Raw genomic sequence first — 23,485 nt, forward strand, 5'->3', positions numbered from 1 at the left:
AGATTGCATCCCTAACCCCCCTCCACAGCTGTTTTGAAGGACATTTCCACTCTGCGACACAGGAAGCCACACAGGAAGTTCACTGACAGCTACCAATCATGCCCTTGGGCTTCAGGAGGCAGCGCTCCACTTCCTACATCTCTGTTTGATTTGACTCCCCTGCTGTATTTCTGCCCTGTTTTAGGGTCATCTAAACGGTGGTGCTGCCAAGTGATCTGGCCAGATCTCAGAGTTCGAAGGAGTTTAGCCTTGGATGCTCTGATAGTGGATGATTCACCTGATTCATTTCTAGGCCTGCCTCACATCCAGGATGCGCATAATCCCCTAGATGTTACCTTTCTGGTAAGAAACCCCTTTTGGCCGACCAGCTGGCTGGCTTGTCAGGCAAAGGGCTTGCCTTCAAAGGGGAGAATAGAAATGGTTTGTTACCCGCGGAGTGAGCGAGGGCAGAGGAAGATCACTTGAAGGAACTTTAGGTGAAAGACAGCTAGCTTCTGCGGCCACTCTTTCTCTCTCACTCTTTCTATCCATCGGTCCGCATGGATTACACACACTGGGAATTATGGCAGCGGTGAAAAGAGGCTTAAAGAATAGGAGAACTGGGGAGAAACAAGAGGAACACATGTCCCATGCATCAGGGGTGTGTGATATTGTCCCCATGACCTCTGTCCCTGTCTGTCTGTCTGTCTGTCCCTCTCTGTCTGTCCCTCTCTGTCTGTCCCTCTCTGTCTGTCCCTCTCTGTCTGTCTCTCTGTGTCTGTCTCTCTGTCTCCCTCTACTTCTCTCCTCTTTCTAAACTAGTGATGATGCTGACGGTATGTTTAGGGCATGGCTCTCATGTTAGCTCCCTGTGTTCACCAGGCTCTTACAATTGGAGCCAAAATGTCACCTTCAGTATGCAGTTTTCCCCTCTCTGAAGGGGACATTACGTGTCTACACGGTAGGTAGCAGTATATGCTATCCCCCACTGTATGTCCTACAGAAGGTGCCATTGCATAAAGCATTGGGCTTGTGGTTGGTTTGTCCTTCCATCCAGAGATGGTACATAACATAATTAATTAATTAACATATCTCATTTCCACGTGTCACGGTTATCTCTCCTGAGGATCCTGAAGCTTGCCTTTTCAACCTGGCAGTTATGTCATCTCAGATCCTTTTTAATTCCAGCCAGTATTACATTTTCCGGCTAAGGTGTTTTGGTTTCAGGTAAAAAAAATTATTCATATTGACCTCTGACATGACCTTTGACCCTAGACGGCAGTTACTGCCTTCTTGCTTGGTACACCCACTGAAATACGTTTCCATGACAATTCGTTTTTTGTACACAATGTTGTGTTAATATGTAGCTTTCAGTGTCATGTAGTTTGATACACTGACAGCCATATATTAAATAAAAGCAAGGTAAACCGTAGACACTGCAGCCCAAAGCTCAGGGAAACCAAGGACAAAAGGCAGTAACTGACGTGAGTGGTGGCAGTTAAGTGCCTTTTTCCTTTGTTTCACTAACTTTCTGCAGTTACTGTAAACATGACCCCCCCCCATTTTCTCCATAACACCACACAATTGAGGCAGGGTATTTGCCCACATGATAAAGCATGTATTTAATGTATTAAAAAAATGGCAACAGTTACTGCTCTTTTTGCTTGGTCGGGCAGAATAGATTTCCACTTCTTGAGTGACGTCGCGCTACAGGTTCAATGCAAGGTCCGAGACTGTTATGCAGGGGTCTTCAACCTTGTTTTGCCCAGGGACCACCGCCAAGTCAAACCGGCCACCCAGGGACCTCCCCACGTGATTGGGATTGGACTAGTCTGCTGTATTAATAGCGTGTCTGTGCTATCGCTTTTATAATGTGTTAGGAGTGGCCATTAATTTGTTTACACCCTCACCCCCCCCTGTCTCTTCCAGCTTCTGCTGTGCTCGCCTCATTAGATGTCATAGCTCTAAACAAGGCTAGCGTAGCTCGCGGCTACCATTAGCCACACACTACGGTTGGCCGCGTGCTGAACGAATGGGAAGAGGCAACAGAGAATGTTGCTGTCGTGCATATCTTCCTTTCACAATTTTGTCTCCGTTCTGCGCCGCTTGCTTCATCGGATGCTAGCTACGCGCACACACACACGCGCACACGCACACACAGGCATGTAAGAGTACACACACTTCTCTCACAATCTCATACACTGTCCAGCCTCTCCCAGACCAGTTGTGATAGGTACTTTGGAAGGAGGCTTTTGGCTTCTACAATCCCATTCATATTAACCCCCCCTTCTCTTCTTTATCTCAGACCTCCTCTCATTTCATCTTAAGTGCCTTGATCTAAAGTTCGGATTGGGCCCAATAGGAACAGTTTGTCCTGTGCTGCATCCCAAATATCACCCTATTCTCTACATAGGGCACTACTTTTGGTGAGGGCCCTATGGGCCCAGGTGGAAAAAGTAGTGCACTATATTAGGGAACAGGGTGCCATTTGGGATGCGGCCCTGGGCTCTCTCAGCTGCTTCCATGGCCATTTGCAGTGCTAGGGGGTCTAGGGAGAGGGGGAGGAAGGAGTGATGAACGTTTGGGTGAGAGAATTGCCTAGCGGTGCCTGAGCAGAAGTGAGGATCTGCTGCTCCTATATTTAGACAAGTGAGTTGAGTTAGCAAGACGGAGCACCCTGGACCTTCTAAACTGGCCGGGGGGGCGCACATGGGTGTTCATGTATACAGACACACACACACACACAGATAGGTCAGAGGTTCGCAGCTAGAGGGGCTCAGTGCTGTTCCAGTCTGCCTCTTCACCATGCTTTATTTACATTGAGGGGCACAATAACATTTGAAATGTGTTAGATTTGATCTAAGGATGGCCTAAATGTGACGGCCTTTAAAATAGGCCATGCCACTGCTTGTGATGGCTTAGCATGCATTCCTTTCTTCGGGGTGAGGTTGAGCTGTCGATCGTCTGTCTGTGGTTTCCATTCAGACTGGGAGTGGCTCGTACTGCCTCATAACCAGTGGTTAGTGATGGACTTGTCTATGTCTCTTAATACACATGTACACACGCATACACACACACAAACACAGTAAAAAGAAAGAAATGGCATAATATGGGATGGGATGGTATTTATTTTTCATAGAATAATAGCATTTCTAAAATACTTACCTGTGTTTATTATGAATAGCTGCTCCCAGGCTCTGACCTGACCTACTGATGTGTTGGTTTAGAGCCAAACAATATTACATAAGGCTTTACACGATTCAGACATTTGCAGAACTTCTTTTGTTTGTGAAAGAAATGGTCTGATGGTGACCGTTTCAAAAGTAACAGTCAGCATCTGGTGTGGCCACCAGCTGCATTAAGTACTGCAGTGCATCTCCTCCTCATGGACTGCACCAGATTTGCCAGTTCTTGCTGTGAGATGTTACCCCACTCTTCCACCAAGGCACCTGCAAGTTCCCGGACATTTCTGGGGGGGGAATGGCCCTAGCCCTCACCCTCCAATCCAACAGGTCCCAGATTGAGATCCGGGCTCTTCACTGGCCATGGCAGAACACTGACATTCCTGTCTTGCAGGAAATCATGCACAGAATGAGCAGTATGGCTGGTGGCATTGTCATGCTGGAAGGTCATGTCAGGATGAGCCTGCAGGAAGGGTACCACATGAGGGAGGAGGATGTCTTCCCTGTAACGCACAGCGTTGAGATTGCCTGCAATGACAACAAGCTCAGTCCAATGATGCTGTGACACACCACCCCAGACCATGACGGACCCTCCACCTCCAAATCGATCCCGCTCCAGAGTACAGGCCTCGGTGTAATGCTCATTCCTTCGATGATAAACGCAAATCCGACCATCACCCCTGGTGAGACAAAACCGCGACTCGTCAATGAAGAGCACTTCTTGCCAGTCATGTCTGGTCCAGCGACGGTGTGTTTGTGCCCATAGGCGATGTTTTTGGCAGTGATGTCTGGTAAAGACCTGCCTTACAACAGGCCTAGAAGCCCTCAGTCCCAGCCTCTTTCAGCCTATTGCGGACAGTCTGAGCACTGATGGAGGGATTGTGCGTTCCTGGTGTAACTCGGGTAGTTGTTGTTGCCGCCATCCTGTACCTGTCCCGTGTGATGTTCGGATGTACCGATCAAATGTATTTGTATAGCCCTTTACACATCAGCTGATATCTCAAAGTGCTGTACAGAAACCCAGCCTAAAACCCCAAACAGCAAGCAATGCAGGTGTAGAAGCACGGTGGCTAGGAAAAACTCCCTAGAAAGGCCAAAACCTAGGAAGAAACGTAGAGAGGAACCAGGCTATGTGGGGTGGCCAGTCCTCTTCTGGCTGTGCCAGGTGGAGATTATAACAGAATATGGCCAAGATGTTCAAATGTTCATAAATGACCAGCATGGTCAAATAATAATAAGCCAGAACAGTTGAAACTGGAGCAGCAGCACGGCCAGGTGGACTGGGGACAGCAAGGAGTCATCATGTCAGGTAGTCCTGAGGCATGGTCCTAGGGCTCAGGTCCTCCGAGAGAGAGAGAGAGAGAGAGAGAGAGAGAAAGAGAGAAGGAGAGAATTAGAGAGCACACTTAAATTCACACATGACACCGAATAGGACAGGAGAAGTACTCCAGATATAACAAACTGACCCTAGCCCCCCGACACAAACTACTGCAGCATAAATACCGATCCTGTGCAGGTGTTGTTACACGTAGTCTGCCACTGCGAGGATGATCAGCTCTCCATCCTGTCTACCTGTAGCTCTGTCTTAGGCATCTCACAGTACGGACATGGCAATTTATTGGCCTGGCCACATCTGCAGTCCTCATGCCTCCTTGCAGCATGCCTAAGGCACGTTCACGCAGATGAGCAGGGACCTTGGGCATCTTTCTTTTGGTGTTTTTCAGAGGCAGTTTTCATAACTGTGACCTTAATTGTCTACCGTCTGTAAGCTGTTAGTGTCTTAACGACCGTTCCACAGGCGCAAGTTCATGAATTGTTTATGGTTCATTACACAAGCATGGGAAACCGTGTTTAAATCCTTTACAATGAAGATCTGTGAAGTTAATTCGTAAAAATCCAAATATCTTTGAAAGACGAGTCCTGAAAAAGGGCCGTTTTCTTTTTTTTGCCGAGTTGATTTGTTTTTTTTCTTGCTTTTTCGCAGACAGTGGGGGGAAAAAACCTTGAACCTTGAGCCTCTCCGTGGAATGAAATGGTCACATCCCCACGAACACTCCAACCCTTCAAACATTTCACAGCAGACTCATTAAGATGTAAAAAATCATGAGATGATCTCCACCTCAAACTTTAAAATCCAAAACTAATCATAAAACACAGAGCTGCTTCATTTCACCCCCACGTCTTATTTTGTTTCATTAAATAGAGAGATCGTCTGTTCGCGTTCAGAGCAGAGGAAAGAGATTTGATCTTTGATGTTGAAGAAGCGCCGCTTTTACCCATCCCTCTGCCTTCCCTCTCCCTGCTCCACCCCCTCCACAGAAACCACTGGGATTCATTACAAGTCAATTATGGTAATAGTTCCTTTTGCCAGGGGAAGTGGGGTCCTTGGAAAAGCATCAGAGGCCTTTTTTTTCCTACACGTTTTTCTTTCGCAAACATATTTTATTTAGATCACATTTAGATGTGCAAATTGATCGAAGAAGAGAGGAGAGAGAGTAAAGAAGGAGAGGAAAGCTTGTTCCCTCCCAAGCTCCAAGGCAGGGTGCTGGGGGTTCGGGGAGAAGAGACTCTCCCGAAGAATCCCGCTCCCTTATTCATGTGAGTCTGGAATACGTTTTGTTTTCTCCTAACCTCATTACGGAATATGGATTCGCACAAAGTAACTGTGCTGCAGCAGTAGGGTGCCGACCGAAACCTCCTTCCCTTATCCACTTCGCTCTCTGAAATTCGTGGGATGAACCCACGAGACAGAATGTCATGTTTCATAAATCACAGCCCTCTCTGAGAATACATGAAAACAGTAGAGCCAACTTTAATTTGGGAAGGTTTGTGTACTGACTTAATTTGAGAGGGTTCGTGTACTGACATGATTTGACTACATTTGAGAGGGTTAGTGTGCTGACATGATTTGACTTAATTTGAGAGGGTTCGTGTACTGACATGATTTGACTACATTTGAGAGGGTTAGTGTGCTGACATGATTTGACTTAATTTGAGAGGGTTCGTGTACTGACATGATTTGACTACATTTGAGAGGGTTAGTGTGCTGACATGATTTGACTTAATTTGAGAGGGTTCGTGTACTGACATGATTTGACTACATTTGAGAGGGTTAGTGTGCTGACATGATTTGAATACATTTGAGAGGGGGTTCATGATTTGACTTAATTTGAGACTGACATGATTTGACTACATTTGAGGGTTAGTGTGCTGGATTTGACTACATTTGAGAGGGTTCGTGTACTGACATGATTTGACTACATTTGAGAGGGTTAGTGTGCTGACATGATTTGATTACATTTGAGAGGGTTAGTGTGCTGACATGATTTGACTACATTTGAGAGGGTCCGTGTAGTGTGTAGCCTAACACTTGAGTAGCCTGTAAGGGAGGAGTAGAGATGGATCAGATGCCGAACCTGAACTGTACATTGTCCCCCATCTGTTTCACTACTTGTCTTGAATGACAGGCACAGGGAGTGGAGGGCTGCTAGTTGAGCCCACTGATGCAGAACGGAAATGCTTCACACCGTTGTATCAAGTGGGCTGGATGTCCTTTGGGTGGTGGACCATTCTTGATACACGCAGGGAAATGTTGAGCGTGAAAAACCCAGCAACGTTGCAGTTCTTGACACAAACCGCTGCGCCCGGGAAATACTACCATACACTGTTCAAAGGCACTTAAATATTTTCTTGCCCATTCACCCTCAGAATGGCACTCATACACAATCTACACTCTACAGTGCATTCGGAAAGTATTCAGACCCCTTGAATTTTTCCACGTTTTGTTATGTTATAGCCTTATTCTAAAATGGGGTTCAATTGTTTTTCACCCCCCTCAATGTACATACAATATCCCATAATGACAAAGTAAAAAAAAATGTTTTGCAAATGTATTAAAAATAAAGAACTGAATTATTCAGACCCTTCACTCAGTACTTTGTTGAAGCACCTTTGGCAGTGATTACAGCCTCTAGTCTTCTTGGGTATGATGCTACAAGCTTGGCACACCTGTATTTGGGGAGTTTCTCCCATTCTTCCCTGCAGATCCTCTGGTACCCTTCACCAGATCTGTGCTTCGACACAATCCTGTCTTGGAGCTCTAAGGACAATTGCTTCGACCTCATGGCTTTCTTTTTGCTCTGACATGCACTGTCAACTGTGGGACCTTTATATAGACAGCTGTGTGCCTTTCCAAATCATGTCCAATCAATTGAATTTACCACATGTAAAAGTTACCTGTGGTAAAATTTACCACGATCAAGTTGTAGGAACATCTCAAGGATGATCTATGGAAACAGGATGCACCTGAGCTCAATTTCGAGTCTCATAGCAAAAGGTCTGAATACTTACAGTGAGGGGGGGAAAGTATTTGATCCCCTGCTGATTTTGTATGTTTGCCCACTGACAAAGAAATTATCAGTCTATAATTTGAATGGTAGGTTTATTTGAACAGTGAGAGACAGAATAACAACAAAAAAATCCAGAAAAATGCATGTCAAAAATGTTATAAATTGAATTGCTTTTAATGAGGGAAATAAGTATTTGACCCCATCTCAATCAGAAAGATTTCTGGCTCCCAGGTGTCTTTTATACAGGTAACGAGCTGAGATTAGGAGCACACTCTTAAAGGGAGTGCTCCTAATCTCAGTTTGTTACCTGTATAAAAGACACCTGTCCACAGAAGCAATCAATCAATTAGATTCCAAACTCTCCACCATGGCCAAGGCCAAAAAGCTCTCCAAGGATGTCAGGGACAAGATTGTAGACCTACACAAGGCTGGAATGGGCTACAAGACCATCGCTAAGCAGCTTGGTGAGAAGGTGACAACAGTTGGTGCGATTATTCGCAAATGGAAGAAACACAAAAGAACTGTCAATCTCCCTCGGCCTGGGGCTCCATGCAAGATCTCACCTTGTGGAGTTGCAATGATCATGAGAACGGTGAGGAATCAGCCCAGAACTACACGGGAGGATCTTGTCAATGATCTCAAGGCCCTTGGGACCATAGTCACCAAGAAAACAATTGGTAACACTACGCCGTGAAGGACTGAAATCCTGCAGAGCCCGCAAGGTCCCCCTGCTCTAGTGGACCTCACATATACTGTACATGCCCGTCTGAAGTTTGCCAATGAACATCTGAATGATTCAGAGGACAACTGGGTGAAAGTGTTGTGGTCAGATCAGACCAAAATGGAGCTCTTTGGCATCGACTCAACTCGCCGTGTTTGGAGCAGGAGGAATGCTGCCTATGACCCCAAGAATACCATCCCCACCGTCAAACTTGGAGGTGGAAACATTATGCTTTAGGGGTGTTTTTCTGCTAAGGGGACAGGACAACTTCACCGCATCAACGGGACGATGGACGGGGCCATGTACCATCAAATGTTGGGTGAGAACCTCCTTCCTTCAGCCAGGGCATTGAAAATGGGTCATGGATGGGTATTCCAGCATGATAATGACCCAAAACACACGGCCAAGGCAACAAAGGAGTGGCTCAAGAAGAAGCACACTAAGGTCCTGGAGTGGCCTAGCCAGTTTCCAGACCTTAATCCCATAGAAAATCTGTGGAGGGAGCTGAAGGTGCGAGTTGCCAAACGTCAGCCTCGAAACCTTAATGACTTGGAGAAGATCTGCAAAGGGGAGTGGGACAAAATCCATCCTGAGATGTGTGCCAACCTGGTAGCCAACTACAAGAAACGTCTGACCTCTGTGATTGCCAAGGGTTTTGCCACCAAGTACTAAGTCATGCTTTGCAGAGGGGTCAAATACTTATTTCCCTCATTAAAATGCTAATCAATTTATAACATTTTTTACATGCGTTTTTCTGGATTTTTGTTGTTGTTATTCTGTGTTCAAATAAACCTACCATTAAAATTATAGATTGATGAGGAAAACATTTGATTTATAATCCATTTTAGGATAAAGCTGTAATGTAAAAAATCCTGAATACTTTCCGAATGTACTGTATACAAAAGTTTGTGGACACCCCTTCAAATTAGTGGAGTCGGCTATTTCAGCCATACCTGTTGCTGACAGGTGTATAAAATCGAGCACACTGCTATGCAATCTCCATAGACAAACATTGGCAGTAGAATGGCCTTACTGTAGAGCTCAGTGACTTTCAATGTGGCACCGTCATAGGATGCCACCTTTCCAACAAGTCTGTTTGTCAACTTTTTGCCCTGCTAGAGCTGCCCCGGTCAACTGTAAGTGCTGTTGTGCTCGAACCCTCAGTGTATACCTCCTAGAGTCCCAGTTCAACTTCTGTGACACTTTAAGCCTTATCGCACAGAAACCATGTGTATTTCTCCCCTGTTTCTCTTCAGGTGTTCGTTCATTTATTTCCTGTTTGGCTGTGCGGCGGCAGTGAGAAGCAAGTAGCCAGAGATAAAAACCATCCGGGCCATTTCAGTTGGGCTCTCGCTTGCTCCCGGCAGCCATTACTGGAACCTGGGTGACCCCGGGTGTGACTTAAGGAGGCCGGACGCGTTTGTCGGGCCAGCTGATAGAGGGAGAGGAGAATAATAAGTCCATAGAGAACAGAGGGAGGGTGGGATGGAGGGAGGGATGAGAGCCTACAAAACCCAAGGACCTTCAAAGGCACTCATGATTCCTCTATTAGCAGCTTATATACTTGTATGTATCTGGTTTGTCTCATGCTGGCATAGAGACACACACACACTGCTGCCTGGCACACACACACACTGCTGCCTGGCACACACACACACACACACTGCTGCCTGACACACACACACACACACACACACACACACACACACTGATGTCTGGCACACACACACACTCTGACTCACTTCCATGAGGGCTGTGAGGGATATAATTTATATACACTGCTCAAAAAATAAAGGGAACACTAAAATAACACGTCCTAGATCTGAATGAATAAAATATTCCTATGAAATACTTTTTTCTTTACATAGTTGAATGTGCTGACAACAAAATCACACAAATTATCAATGGAAATCAAATGTATCAACCCATGGAGGTCTGGATTTGGAGTCACACTCAAAATTAAAGTGGAAAACCACACTACAGGCTGATCCAACTTTGATGTAATGTCCTTAAAACAAGTCAAAATGAGGCTCAGTAGTGTGTGTGGCCTCCACGTGCCTGTATGACCTCCCTACAATGCCTGGGCATGCTCCTGATGAGGTGGAGGATGGTCTCCTGAGGGATCTCCTCCCAGACCTGGACTAAAGCATCCGCCAACTCCTGGACAGTCTGTGGTGCAACGTGGCGTTGGTGGATGGAGTGAGACATGATGTCCCAGACGTGCTCAATTGGATTCAGGTCTGGGGAACGGGCGGGCCAGTCCATAGCATCAATGCCTTCCTCTTGCAGGAACTGCTGACACACTCCAGCCACAAGAGGTCTAGCATTGTCTGGCATTAGGAGGAACCCAGGGCCCACCGCACCAGCATATGGTCTCACAAGGGGTCTGAGGATCTCATCTCGGTACCTAATGGCAGTCAGGCTACCTCTGGCGAGCACATGGAGGGCTGTGTGCCCCCCCCAAAGAAATGCCACCCCACACCATGACTGACCCACCGCCAAAGCGGTCATGCTGGAGGATGTTGCAGGCAGCAGAACGTTCTCCATGGCGTCTCCAGACTCTGTCACGTCTCTCACGTGCTCAGTGTGAACCTGCTTTCATCTGTGAAGAGCACAGGGCACCAGTGGCAAATTTGCCAATCTTGGTGTTCTCTGGCAAATGCCAAATGTCCTGCACGGTGTTGGGCTGTAAGCACAACCCCCACCTGTGGACATCGGGCCCTCATACCACCCTCATGGAGTCTGTTTCTGACCGTTTGAGCAGACGCATGCATATTTGTGGCCTGCTGGAGGTCATTTTGCAGGGCTCTGGCAGTGCTCCTCCTTGCACAAAGGCGGAGGTAGCGGTCCTGCTGCTGGGTTGTTGCCCTCCTACGGCCTCCTCCACGTCTCCTGATGTACTGGCCTGTCTCCTGGTAGCGCCTCCATGCTCTGGACACTACGCTGACAGACACAGCAAACCTTCTTGACACAGCTCGCATTGATGTGCCATCCTGGATGAGCTGCACTACCTGAGCCACTTGTGTGGGTTGTAGACTCCATCTCATGCTACCACTAGAGTGAAAGCACTGCCAGCATTCAAAAGTGACCAAAACAGCCAGGAAGCATAGGACCTGAGAAGTGGTCTGTGGTCACCACCTGCAGAACCACTCCTTTATCGGGGGTGTCTTGCTAATTGCCTATAATTTCCACCTGTTGTCGATTCCATTTGCACAACAGCATGTGAAATGTATTGTCAATCAGTGTTGCTTCCTAAGTGGACAGTTTGATTTCACAGAAGTATGATTGACTTGGAGTTACATTGTGTTGTTTAAGTGTTCCCTTTATTTTTTGGAGCAGTGTATATAGCCTATATACAGGTTTTCTTCTGGATCAAAATGGGCCTCACGTGATGGGCGTGGTCACTGGCGTGGCCTATGGTGCGGTCACTGACCAAACATTTTCAAGGCCCTCCTGTTCGACGCAATGACACACTGTAGCTGTTTTAAAGCACATTTCCTGCCATTCTACACATTTTGCCATGGCTTATGCTTATCTACAATATTGACTGCATATCTGAGTTTTTCCATCCCAAAAAGTATTTCCAAATGATTATTATCATTTTTTGGGAGGAGGGACTTGGACATAGGCGACATGAAAAAACAGCCCATCCAAAACTTTTCCATGCAGAAACCATCCCGATATAGAATGAACAGATTAGGCACAGCACTCTGTATGTATTGTGTGTGTGTGCGCACGTGTGAGTACGTTTTGTCCGTGATTATGTGAACAGTATGTGACAAGGGTTTTTCCACTGTGAATGAAATAGGGCGGGCGGTGGTTTGGGAGAGATTTAACACAAAGTTGGCAGAGATTCACGCAATCCCATGCAACACAAGGCGCAAGGCGAGCGCTTACCTCATGTTAAACCAGAACACACTCCAACATAAATGACTGCTTACATAACACACAGACCACAGCAGTCGGGTCAGTATGAGCAGCTAGCGCCTCGTCAAACACACTCCGGCTCCAGATCCACACCAAGCCGTGGGGAAAAGGGTGGGGCATCCAGTCACATACACACAAAACGCACGTACGTGCTCCCGAGTAGTGCAGCGGTCTAAGGCACTGCATCTCAGTGCTAGAGGCGTCACTACAGACCCTGGTTTGATTCCGGGCTGTAGCACCACCGACCGTGATTGGGAGTCCCATAGGGCGGCGCACAATTGGCCGGGTTAGGGGAGGGTTTGGCCGAGGTAGGCCGTCATTGTAAATAAAAAATTGTTCTTAACTGACTTGCCTGCTTAAATAAAAAATCAAATACGTACTCACACAATACACACACACACACAATACACATTCACGCACAGTCAATACACAACACAGTGTGCATTCAATACACAATACAGTGCATTCGAAAGTTTTCAGACCCCTGGACTTTTCCTACATTTTGCTAAAATATGCTAAAATTTATTAAATCATTTTTTCCCCCTCATCAATCTACAAACAATACCCCATAATGACAAAGCAAAATGTTGTTCAGAATTTTGGGAAAATGTATAAACATTTTATTTAATCCATTTTAGAATAAGACTAATGTAACAAAATGTGGAAAAAGTCTAGGGGTCTGAATACTTTCCGAATGCACTGTGTACACACACACACACACACACACACACACACAATACCCTCAAATGGCATTGGATCATCGGATTAACAAGGCAATTATTCACATTGAAGTGGTGGAGAGGGGCTGTGAATGGGACTGTTGACTGCTTGACTGCTTACATGGCTCAGTAAATACAATGCCAGTCGTGGTGTCATAACACCATGGGCTGCATCTCAAATGGCATCCTCTACCCTATATAGCACTACTTTTGACCAGAGCCCTATGGGTTTCAGAGGAGGCTGGTGGGTGGAGCTATAGGAGGACGGGCTCGTTGTAATGTAAGTAGGGGAAAAGGGTGCCATTTGAGATGCAGCCCCATGGACTGGGAACAGGACAGAAGCCAGCTTTCTCTCACTGACCTCTGTTCACAAGGGAAAGAGTTTGTTTCCCAGAGTGTTGTCTGAAAGAGAGAAACGGTAGTCATCGCTCTGCCACAGTAATACAGAGACGTCAAATTAAACAGAGTTTTCACATGGCTTTGTTGACGCTGTGCCAAAGTATGACTCGGCCGTGATTCGACATTTTCCTTGGATCCTTCATGCTTTTTCTCCGTCCTCTTTACTGTGCCATGCTTAATTTCACTGACTCTGTCTCCCTTATCGCTCGCTCTCTCTCCCTTCTCGCTCTCTCCTCTCTCGCTCTCTCTCCCTTCTCTCTCTCTCCCTACTCTCTCTCTCGTTCTCTCTCCTCTCTCTTTCTTCTCCTCTCCAGGATATTGCGGACCCAGTCTCTAGAATGGTACTATAACAACGTGAAGAGCCGCTTCAAGAGGTTCGGCAGTGCCAAGGTTCTGAAGACGCTCTACAGAAATCACATAGTGGAGAGAGGAGGCATCTTGGATCTACCAGGTACATGTAAAAGCCTCCTCGTGGCCTTTCATGACTGCGTCAGTCCAAAGCAAACTCTCTCCCTCTCTCTGTCTCCCTGTGCATAACAGTGTCATATCTCTGGAGTTTAAAATATCTATTGAACATCCCACCCCAAAAAAAGTATTTTAATTATATGAAGAGTGCCTTGGTCCAGCTTAATTTAATGACCAAATATCTCTCTGGGCTTCTATGGCCCCTGTCTATACTACTGCCTGGCCCATTATGTGTGCTATGTTGGTTAATACGCATTAACAGCTCTCAGTCAGTAACTCAACTACAAAAGGTCTCGCGTCACATTTCCACTCGCGCACATACAGTAGAGAGAACCACAGTCCCTTGTCTCACAAGTCATGTGGTGAGAAACAGAACCAATGGCCATCGGATATACACAGCCCCGCTTTCCCTCTAACACCGACTGTCACACACACACACGTTCTCTCTTTCGTACGCACACATTATCTCTTTTTTCTACCCACACACACTCCCTCACCCCCCTTCCCCCACACACGTCATCTCTCTTTTATACCCAAACACACTCATCATCCACCACTGGCCAGCCTCCTGGACACAGTAGATGGTACTAATCCCTGAGGTTTGAGAGGGGTAATCCTTGTGTAATATTAGCAGACAGCTAGCGTTACGGCTGCTGCTCAGTAAGCCTAATGGGGGAGAGAAGAGAGTGGCCATGCTGCTAGGCCTGGGTGGGGTGGTGGTGATGGGGGCAGCAGCTGCTCTGCTGGCTGGGTCGTAAATCCCCTCAGTGGCCTGGGCCACTTTGGCCTCTGAATGATTAGTTCCTGCTGTGGGAACAGTAGAGACACGTTTTATCTGCCCTCATCCTCTCATAATCCAGATGCCATTGTTTCCCCCTACCCCCATCAGCCTGGTCGGTTGGAGTGTATAGAGTTGGGGGATATTACCGTGGTATAGCACAGCGGGTTAAAGGGGCAATCTGGAATTCAAACAACGACAGCGGTGCGATGGGGTTTTTAAAAGTTTTATATACATCAATAATTAATAGCTCTCTATATCATCAATTTAAAAGTCCAAAAAATGTATGTTCAAATCCCAGATTGATCCTTTTAAAGGGATGAGGTGATTGAACAGAGGGGTACACCTCCTTGACTTCCAATGCTGATGTGGAACAGGCTGGCAAAAGTGTCCAACATGGCCGTTAAGCCTACTATTAGTGACAGTGCTAATGGTGCTCGTCATGGCAGGAATAGGGCCACTGTATTTTCTTCGCCAGCCTACCGGAACAGCTGCTAGTCATAGCAGTTACAGTGCCAGTCAAAAGTTTGGACACACCTACTAATTTCAGGGTTTTTATTTTATTTTGACTGTTTTCTACAGTTACTCTTTTCTAAACTATGAAATAACCGACATGGAATCATGTAGTTACCAAAAAAGTGTTAAACAAATCAAAATATAATTTATATTTGAGATTCTTCAAAGTAGCCACCCTTTGTCTTGATTACAGCTTTGCACACTCTTGGCATTCTCATAACCAGCTTCATGAGGTAGTCACCTGGAATACATTTAAATTAACAGGTGTGCCTTGTTAAAAGATTATATGTGGAATTTCTTTCCTTAATGCTTTTGAGCCAATCAGTTGTGATGGCATACAGAAGATAGCCCTATTTGCTAAAAATACCAAGTCCATATTATGGCAAGAACAGCTCAAATAAGTGCTGTCGCAAAAACCATCAAGCGCTAGGATGGAACTCGCTCTCATGAGGACCTCCACAGGAAAGGAAGACCCAGAGTTACCTCTGCTGCAGAGGATAAGTTCATCAGAGCTACCATCCTCTGAAATTGCAGCCCAAATAAATGCTTCTCAGAGTTCAAGTAACAGACGCATCTCAACATCAACTGTTCAGAAGAGACTGTGTGAATCAGGCCTTTCATGGTCGAATTGCTGCAAAGACACCACTACTAAAGGACACCAATAAGAAGAAGAGACTTGCTTGGGCCAAGACACACGAGCAATGGACATTAGACCGGTGGAAATCAGTCCTTTGATCTGATGAGTCCAAATTTGAGATTTTTGGTTCCAACCACCGTGTCTTTGTGAGACGCAGAGTAGGTGAACGGATGATCTCAACGTGTGTGGTTCCCACCGTGCATCGTGGAGGTGGTGGTGTGATGGTGTCGGGGTGCTTTGCTGGTGACACTGTCTGATTTATTTAGAATTCAAGGCACACTTAACCAGCATGGCTACCACAGCATTCTGCAGCGAGTGAAGGAAAAGCAGCCAACAAGTGCTCAGCATATGTAAGAACTCCTTCAAGACTGTTGCAAGTTATTCCAGGTGAAGCTGGTTGAGAGAATGCCAAGTGTGTTCAAAGCTGTCATCAAGGCAAAGGGTGGCTACTTTGAAGAATCTCAAATATAAAATATATTTTTGTATGTAACACTTTTTTGGTTCCAGATGTGATGTTTCATAGTGCTGATGTCTTCACTTTTGTTCTTACAATGTAGAAAATAGTCAAAATAAAGGAAAACCCTTGAATGAGTAGGTGTTGTTGACTGATACTGTATATCACTGTTTTAAGCATTAGGAGTATCAAAGCTCCACTACCGTTGTGTTGACTGGTGACTCTTTGTCCACCTGACTGGTGGCTGTTGGTCCAATCAGCTCCACTGTCGGTCTGTGTCCCTGTACAGTCCAAAGGGCCCTCCTGTCCCAATCTGTCTTCTCAGCTGTCCCCATCTGATCCCCTATCCTCTCCTCCTCTCCTCTCACTGCCACTCTTATATCACACAGGGACAAAATGGGATGAGCTGCTAGCTGCCGCAGGGGCTCCCATTTCAGATGAGCTGAACAGATTATACTGCATGAGAGTCACAAGCACGCACCACTGCATCACACCGTACCGGCGCGTGCGTGTTTGTGTGGCCATGTGCGTTGTCCCTGAGAATGTCCTCCTCACCATTCTGAGTGTGCTCTCCCTCCTCCCCTCCTCGTATATTAGATTGAAAGGGGAGAGACTGTAAAGATGTACCCATAATGGGTCAAGGCCATGGTGCTGTAGAAATACAACATGTCTTCATCCAGTATTTGTCTGAGTCAGTGGTGGAAAAAGTACTCAATTGTCATACGTGAGTAACAGTAAAGATACCTTCATAGAAAATGACTCAAGTAAAAGTGAAAGTCACCCAGTTAAATACTACTTGAGGAAAAGTCTAAAAGTATTTTGTTTTTAAAATATACTTAAGTATCAAAAGTAAATGGAATTGGTCAAATATACTTAGGTATCAAAAGTAAATGTAAATGTATTCATAATTTCAAATTCCTTATATTATGCAAACCAGACAGCACAATTTCTTGTATTTTTATTTATTTATGGATAACCAGGGGCACACTACAACACTCTGACATTAATTTGCAAAAAAAGCATTTGTGTTTAGTGAGTCTGCCAGATCAGAGGCAGTAGGGATGAACAGTGTTGTTCTCTTGATGTGTGTGTGTGAATTGGGCCATTTTCCTGTGAAAATGTAACAAGTACTTTTGGGTGTCAGGGAAAATGTATGGAGTAAAAAGTACATTTATTTTATTTAGGAATATAGTGAAGTAGAAGTTGTCAAAAAATATAAATAGTAAAGTAAAGTACAGATGCCCCCCCCCCAAAAAAATCGACTTAAGTAAAAAATACTTTAAAGTACTACTTAAGTACTTTACACCACTGATCTGAGCCCACAATCTATGAAGGCACATTTTGTTGACATAACAAACTATACCTCGATTGATCTGAAAGTGGGGAGATCTATCTGACTACAGCTGTTGGTTTGAGTTGAGGAGCTTTTGACAAACTAGAGGAAAGTCAAGCGCCTTCAAAAAGAGCAGATAGTATTTGAAAGTAATGCATCACTTTCCAACCACTTGAAAATCACAGGTGAATGAAGGTTGGTTTTAACGCCGTTGCCATTTTTAAAGGGATAATTCACCTAAATTACAAAATGATATACAGTGAGGGAAAAAAGTATTTGATCCCCTGCTGATTTTGTACGTTTGCCCACTGACAAAGAAATGATCAGTCTATAATTTTAATGGTAGGTTTATTTGAACAGTGAGAGGCAGAATAACAACAACAAAAATCCAGAAAAACGCATGTCAAAAATGTCAGAGCGAGTGACGTTTGAAATGCTATTAGCGCGCACCCGCTAACTAGCTAACCATTTCACATCGGTTACACCAGCCTAATCTCGGGAGTTGATAGGCTTGAAGTCATAAACAGTGCAACGCTTGAAGCACAATGAAGAGCTGCTGGCAAAATGCACGAAAGTGCTGTTTGAATGAATGCTTAGGGGCCTGCTGGTGCCTACCACTGCTCAGTCAGACTGCTCTATCAAATCACAGACTTATAACATAATAACACACAGAAATACGAGCCTTAGGTCATTAATATGGTTGAATCCGGAAACTATCATCTCGAAAACAAGACGTTTATTCTTTCAGTGAAATACGGAACCGTTCCGTATTTTATCTAACGGGTGGCATCCATAAGTCTAAATATTCCTGTTACATTGCACAACCTTCAATGTTATGTCATAATGTCATGTCAATGTCATGAACACATGAAAAGGGACATAATTTCACCTGGTTAATATTGCCTGCTAACCTGGATTTATTTTAGCTAAATATGCAGGTTTAAAAATATATACTTCTGTGTATTGATTTTAACAAAGGCATTGATGTTTATGGTTAGGTACACATTGGCGTAAGAACAGGCCTTTTTCGCGAATACGCACCGCATCGATTATATGCAACGCAGGACACGCTAGATAACTTACACATGGTTGACGATATTACTAGTTTAACTAGTGATTATGATTGATTGATTGTTTTTTTTATAAGATAAGTTTAATGCTAGCTAGCAACTTACCTTGGCTTACTGCATTCGCGTAACAGGCAGGCTCCTCGTGGAGTGCAACGAGAGGCAGGTGGTTCGAGCGTTGGACTAGTTAACTGTAAGGCTGCAAGATTGAATCACCCGAGCTGACAAGGTAAAAATCTGTCGTTCTGCCCCTGAACAAGGCAGTTAACCCACCGTTCCTTGTCCGTCATTGAAAATAAGAATGTGTTCTTAACTGACTTGCCTAGTTAAATAAAGATTAAATAAAGGTGTAAAAAAAAAAAATCGGTGTCCAGAAATACAGATTTACGATTGTTATGAAAACTTGAAATCGACCATAATGAATTAATCGGCCCCGATTAATCGGTCGACCTCTAATAGGTACTATACGTAGACTGTTGACCTTGTTGTCTCTCTCCTGCTTCCTGCTGCTGTCTCTGGTTTTAGAACATTAGTGACTCACACAGCCCTGTCCTGAAATGTGTGTGTGTGTGTGTGTCTGTGGCGAAACACGCAATGCCAAACGCTGTCACATCGGTGACATGCGGCACCAGGAGTGTATCTGCGAAATGTCTGTCAGGACTTGAGTAGTTGTGTGTGGTTTTTTGTGAACGGATTGTGCATGTTTGTGAATGGTTTTGTGTGTGTGTGTGTGTGGGGGGGTGTTGTTTATGTACATATGCACATTTTGTGTTTTTGTGTGTGGTCCGTGCGTCTGTGTCCCTGTACTTGTGCGTATGCACTAGCGGGTTTGTGTGTGCTTGTTGTTTACAGGATGGCATAGTGTAGTGCTACGGTCCCACAGAAGCTTGACGTGATGTCATGATGTGACCTTAAGTGACTCTGGTGTCAAAGATATATTAATCTGTCACTAACTATCTGTCAGACGTATGAAAACGTTTAAGGACACACAAAAACCAACATACACGCACACACTTCTTCTCTTTCTTTCTCACACACACACACACACACAGTGCCACCCAACTATTTATTGTAGAGGCGTTGTCGGTGTCAGAACACAATTGGTAGGTGGAGAACAGAACAGAAATCCACCATGCCCTTCTCATCTCAACCCCTAATGGCACCTGATCTGCAGTGCCCCTGGTGGCCAGTATGTTTCACTACAACATGCAGCAGATGGAACAGTCAGGTTTACTCCCAGTCTGTGCATTTCTCATTCACAAACTCCCTCTCTTTCTATCCCTCTCTCGCTTGTTCTCTCTCTCACTTCCTCTCTCTGGGTCTCTCAATCCCTCCGCCCTCTCTCTCTCTCTCTCTCTCTCTCGCTCTCTCTTCGTCTGCCTTTCTCTCTTTCTCTTACTGTTGGTGTATGAGCTGCCATGGTGTAAATGAAGGCCCAGTCATTGCTGAAAGCTGCCTGTTGTGGGTGTGCCTGTGTGTGTGTGTGTGTGTGTGTGTGTGTGTGTGTGTGTGTGTGTGTGTGCTGGGAAAGCGTACGATGGCAGATGCTGTAATATAATTGAAAGCTAGCTGTCTGGACTGCTGCTGGAGGAACTTTACCTTTAAGTGGAGCTTTACCGACAGGAGTGTGTGTCTCACACACACACACACACACAGCCCAGTACTGCCGTCGGCAGGGTAGTCATGGTGATATCGAGTGACTCCCCTCCCGAGCCGTCTGTGGGGAAAAGGTGAGACCGTGGTCAATGAGAAGAAATGAAACAGGAACAGTAAAGATAGATCTCTCTCCATCTCTCGGTAATAAACTGACATGAGATGACGTAAGCGTCCTGGTTTGAGGAGGACACGTCCAGTGCAGGTGGGGAGGGGCTCTGTTCGGCGTGGAGGGTCGAAACGATTCAGGAGAGGGTCATGACAGTGCGTGGCGGGGTGTTGTGTCATGGTTAAATCTGCGGGTTTCACGTGTTCGGTCTGTCTGTCAGACTGTCTGCCTGGACGGTGTTGCGTCAGGCGGTGGACATTGCTGTGAAAGATGACAGACAGGGTCACCTGCTACAATGACACTTGTTACCCAGGGAATCACTCACTTTGCCATACATCTAGTTCTCACATCCTCAGCATCCTCAGATGTGTGTGTGACAAAGAAATAGTGAGGGGGAAAAAAAGAGTGTGGCTGTGTGTATGAGGGTGAGAGAGATGTAGACAAAAAGACAGGGGAAGTGAGAAAACGAAAGAAAGAAACAGAAAAGCGTCAGTAAACAAAATACCAAGCGGCCTCCATCTTGTGATCCTGTTTGTTTACAGGCCGTTGTTGTTGCTGCATTTCCTTCATTAGGACGCGGTCATCGTCAGCGGTGCCAGTGTATCTCCCTGTCCTACTGCGTCCATGATTTCAGACTTTATTCATGCTGGGTAATATACTGCATGTTGTTGTTGGCTGTATCTCTCCTTTTAAGTCACAATGAACAGGCACACACACACACACACACACACACACACACGCTGTATCTAAAACAGAGCAGAGGAGAGCGAGGCCTTTGGAGTGGCATTTAATGAAGCTGACCTGAAGCGTTTGAGACGCATTCAGGAAGCTGACTTAAACCATACGCCGTGGTGGAGTTGTGGGGCCACGAATCTCACTTATTATCAGAGGGGAAAAAAACAAGCCATCAGATGGCCAAACATACTCCAGAGAGGAGTGGCGGGATGGTTGAACAATGACAGAAAGAAGAGGAAGGCCGGGAGGACACAGGACCGTGATGTGGATGAAGAAGACATTGGTGGGAGTTCTTTTCGGATCAAAGAAGAACTGAAAGGCTGACGACTCCCTCTTCAGCCGGAGAGGACTAAAACGGTTAAAACACAAGTCAACCTGTCCTATGCCTGACCAAGCAGAGTCCCACTACAGACGGACAGACCAACACAAGCAACTCTGTCTGCTCGCCTTGTCCCAAATGTCACTGCAGTTTCAGCCTCACTGCACACAGACACTCAGAGGAGTCCTAGCGGCTGAATGAACCTCCCACTGCTAGGTTCCGAGTGTTTCGTGTCACCGCTGAAGTCGTCACAGCCTCAGCCTCTATACACACACACACACACACACACACACGCACACAGTTCAGCCCAGTACTTCAGAGGCACAGGCTGTGGCAGGGTGATCATTTCAGCTGTACCACCGGTGCTCGTCCCAGAGCTGTGGATCTTAGCTGCTAATTGAAGGAAGTCGATTGTTCCTGTGAGAGGAACTAAAAAGTCGATGAAAGACCTCCTGGAGAAAACAGATGGCCCTATGGGATACATATCTGCCAACAAATGGCCCTCTGCAAATGGTGTGTGGTTTATGAAGAGACGACACTACGCAGGCAAACACACCCACGGTTCATACACACACACGCATACACTACAGTACACTACACACGGCTGAAAGAAGGGATGTGTTGAAATGAACTGGAGCAGTGTCGTAGGTTCTCTGCTCTACTGTTTCCTCCTGTTTCATATCATTGCTCTCCTCTGCTGATGAGGCTCTGTGTGAGCCTAGGTTCCTCCCAGCACAGTCCGTAGCTAACCTCTGACCTCTTAACTTCTGTCTCTTTCTCCCCTGTAGAAAGCAGTGTTCACGACGGAAGCAATGACAATGATGGCAGCGTCTGTGGCAGTGACTCAACCTTCTACAGGCAGAGTGAAGGTACACAACCTCATAGAACCCAACCAATGATTAATGGTCAAACTAGCTATATCTGTTTCATCATACTAGCTTATTGCATATAGCCACAGCATGACACAGCAACACACACACACACACACACACACACACACACACACACTGCTGCATGGTCTTCTTGTTCCGGAGGTCTGTGACCCTCCCAGTCGGCCACTTGTGTTTGTGAATCACAGTAACCACAGCAGCACTCCACCACAGCCCTGACACGAGTCACCACAGCAGCACTCCACCACAGCCCTGACACGAGTCACCACAGCAGCACTCCACCACAGCCCTGACACGAGTCACCACAGCCGCACTCCACCACAGCCCTGACACGAGTCACCACAGCGCACTCCACCACAGCCCTGACACGAGTCACCACAGCAGCACTCCACCACAGCCCTGACAGGAGTCACCACAGCAGCACTCCACCACAGCCCTGACAGGAGTCACCACAGCAGCACTCCACCACAGCCCTGACAGGAGTCACCACAGCAGCACTCCACCACAGCCCTGACACGAGTTACCACAGCCGCACTCCACCACAGCCCTGACACGAGTCACCACAGCCGCACTCCACCACAGCCCTGACACGAGTCACCACAGCAGCACTCCACCACAGCCCTGACACGAGTCACCACAGCAGCACTCCACCACAGCCCTGACACGAGTCACCACAGCAACACTCCACCACAGCCCTGACACGAGTCACCACAGCAGCACTCCACCACAGCCCTGACACGAGTCACCACAGCCGCACTCCACCACAGCCCTGACACGAGTCACCACAGCAGCACTCCACCACAGCCCTGACACGAGTCACCACAGCAGCACTCCACCACAGCCCTGACACGAGTCACCACAGCCGCACTCCACCACAGCCCTGACACGAGTCACCACAGCCGCACTCCACCACAGCCCTGACACGAGTCACCACAGCAGCACTCCACCACAGCCCTGACACGAGTTACCACAGCAGCACTCCACCACAGCCCTGACACGAGTCACCACAGCCGCACTCCACCACAGCCCTGACACGAGTTACCACAGCAGCACTCCACCACAGCCCTGACACGAGTCACCACAGCAAATTACAAGACCACAGTGTGCTTATCTGCCCCTCTAAAGCAGACTCCCAAACACACATGCGCTCACACATATATACACACGTTCGTGCACGCACACAGAGAGAGAGCACGAGAGACTCGCGCACACACTCAGACAGCAGTAATTGCATTCTCTCTGCAGCGGTAATG

The 23,485-nt window shown here is 46.4% G+C and overlaps 1 protein-coding gene across 1 annotated transcript in view; it reads left to right on the plus strand.

Moving 5' to 3' along the window:
- LOC112215150 (rab effector MyRIP-like) overlaps positions 1–23,485 on the plus strand; it is a 147,942-nt gene that overhangs the window by 106,835 nt on the left and 17,622 nt on the right. The window contains 2 exon segments of the mRNA XM_042299152.1: positions 13,591–13,727; positions 22,131–22,211. Coding sequence (XP_042155086.1) covers positions 13,591–13,727; positions 22,131–22,211 — 218 coding nt within the window.

This window comes from Oncorhynchus tshawytscha, linkage group LG16, assembly GCF_018296145.1.
Source record: "Oncorhynchus tshawytscha isolate Ot180627B linkage group LG16, Otsh_v2.0, whole genome shotgun sequence".
Lineage (NCBI taxonomy): Eukaryota > Metazoa > Chordata > Actinopteri > Salmoniformes > Salmonidae > Oncorhynchus > Oncorhynchus tshawytscha.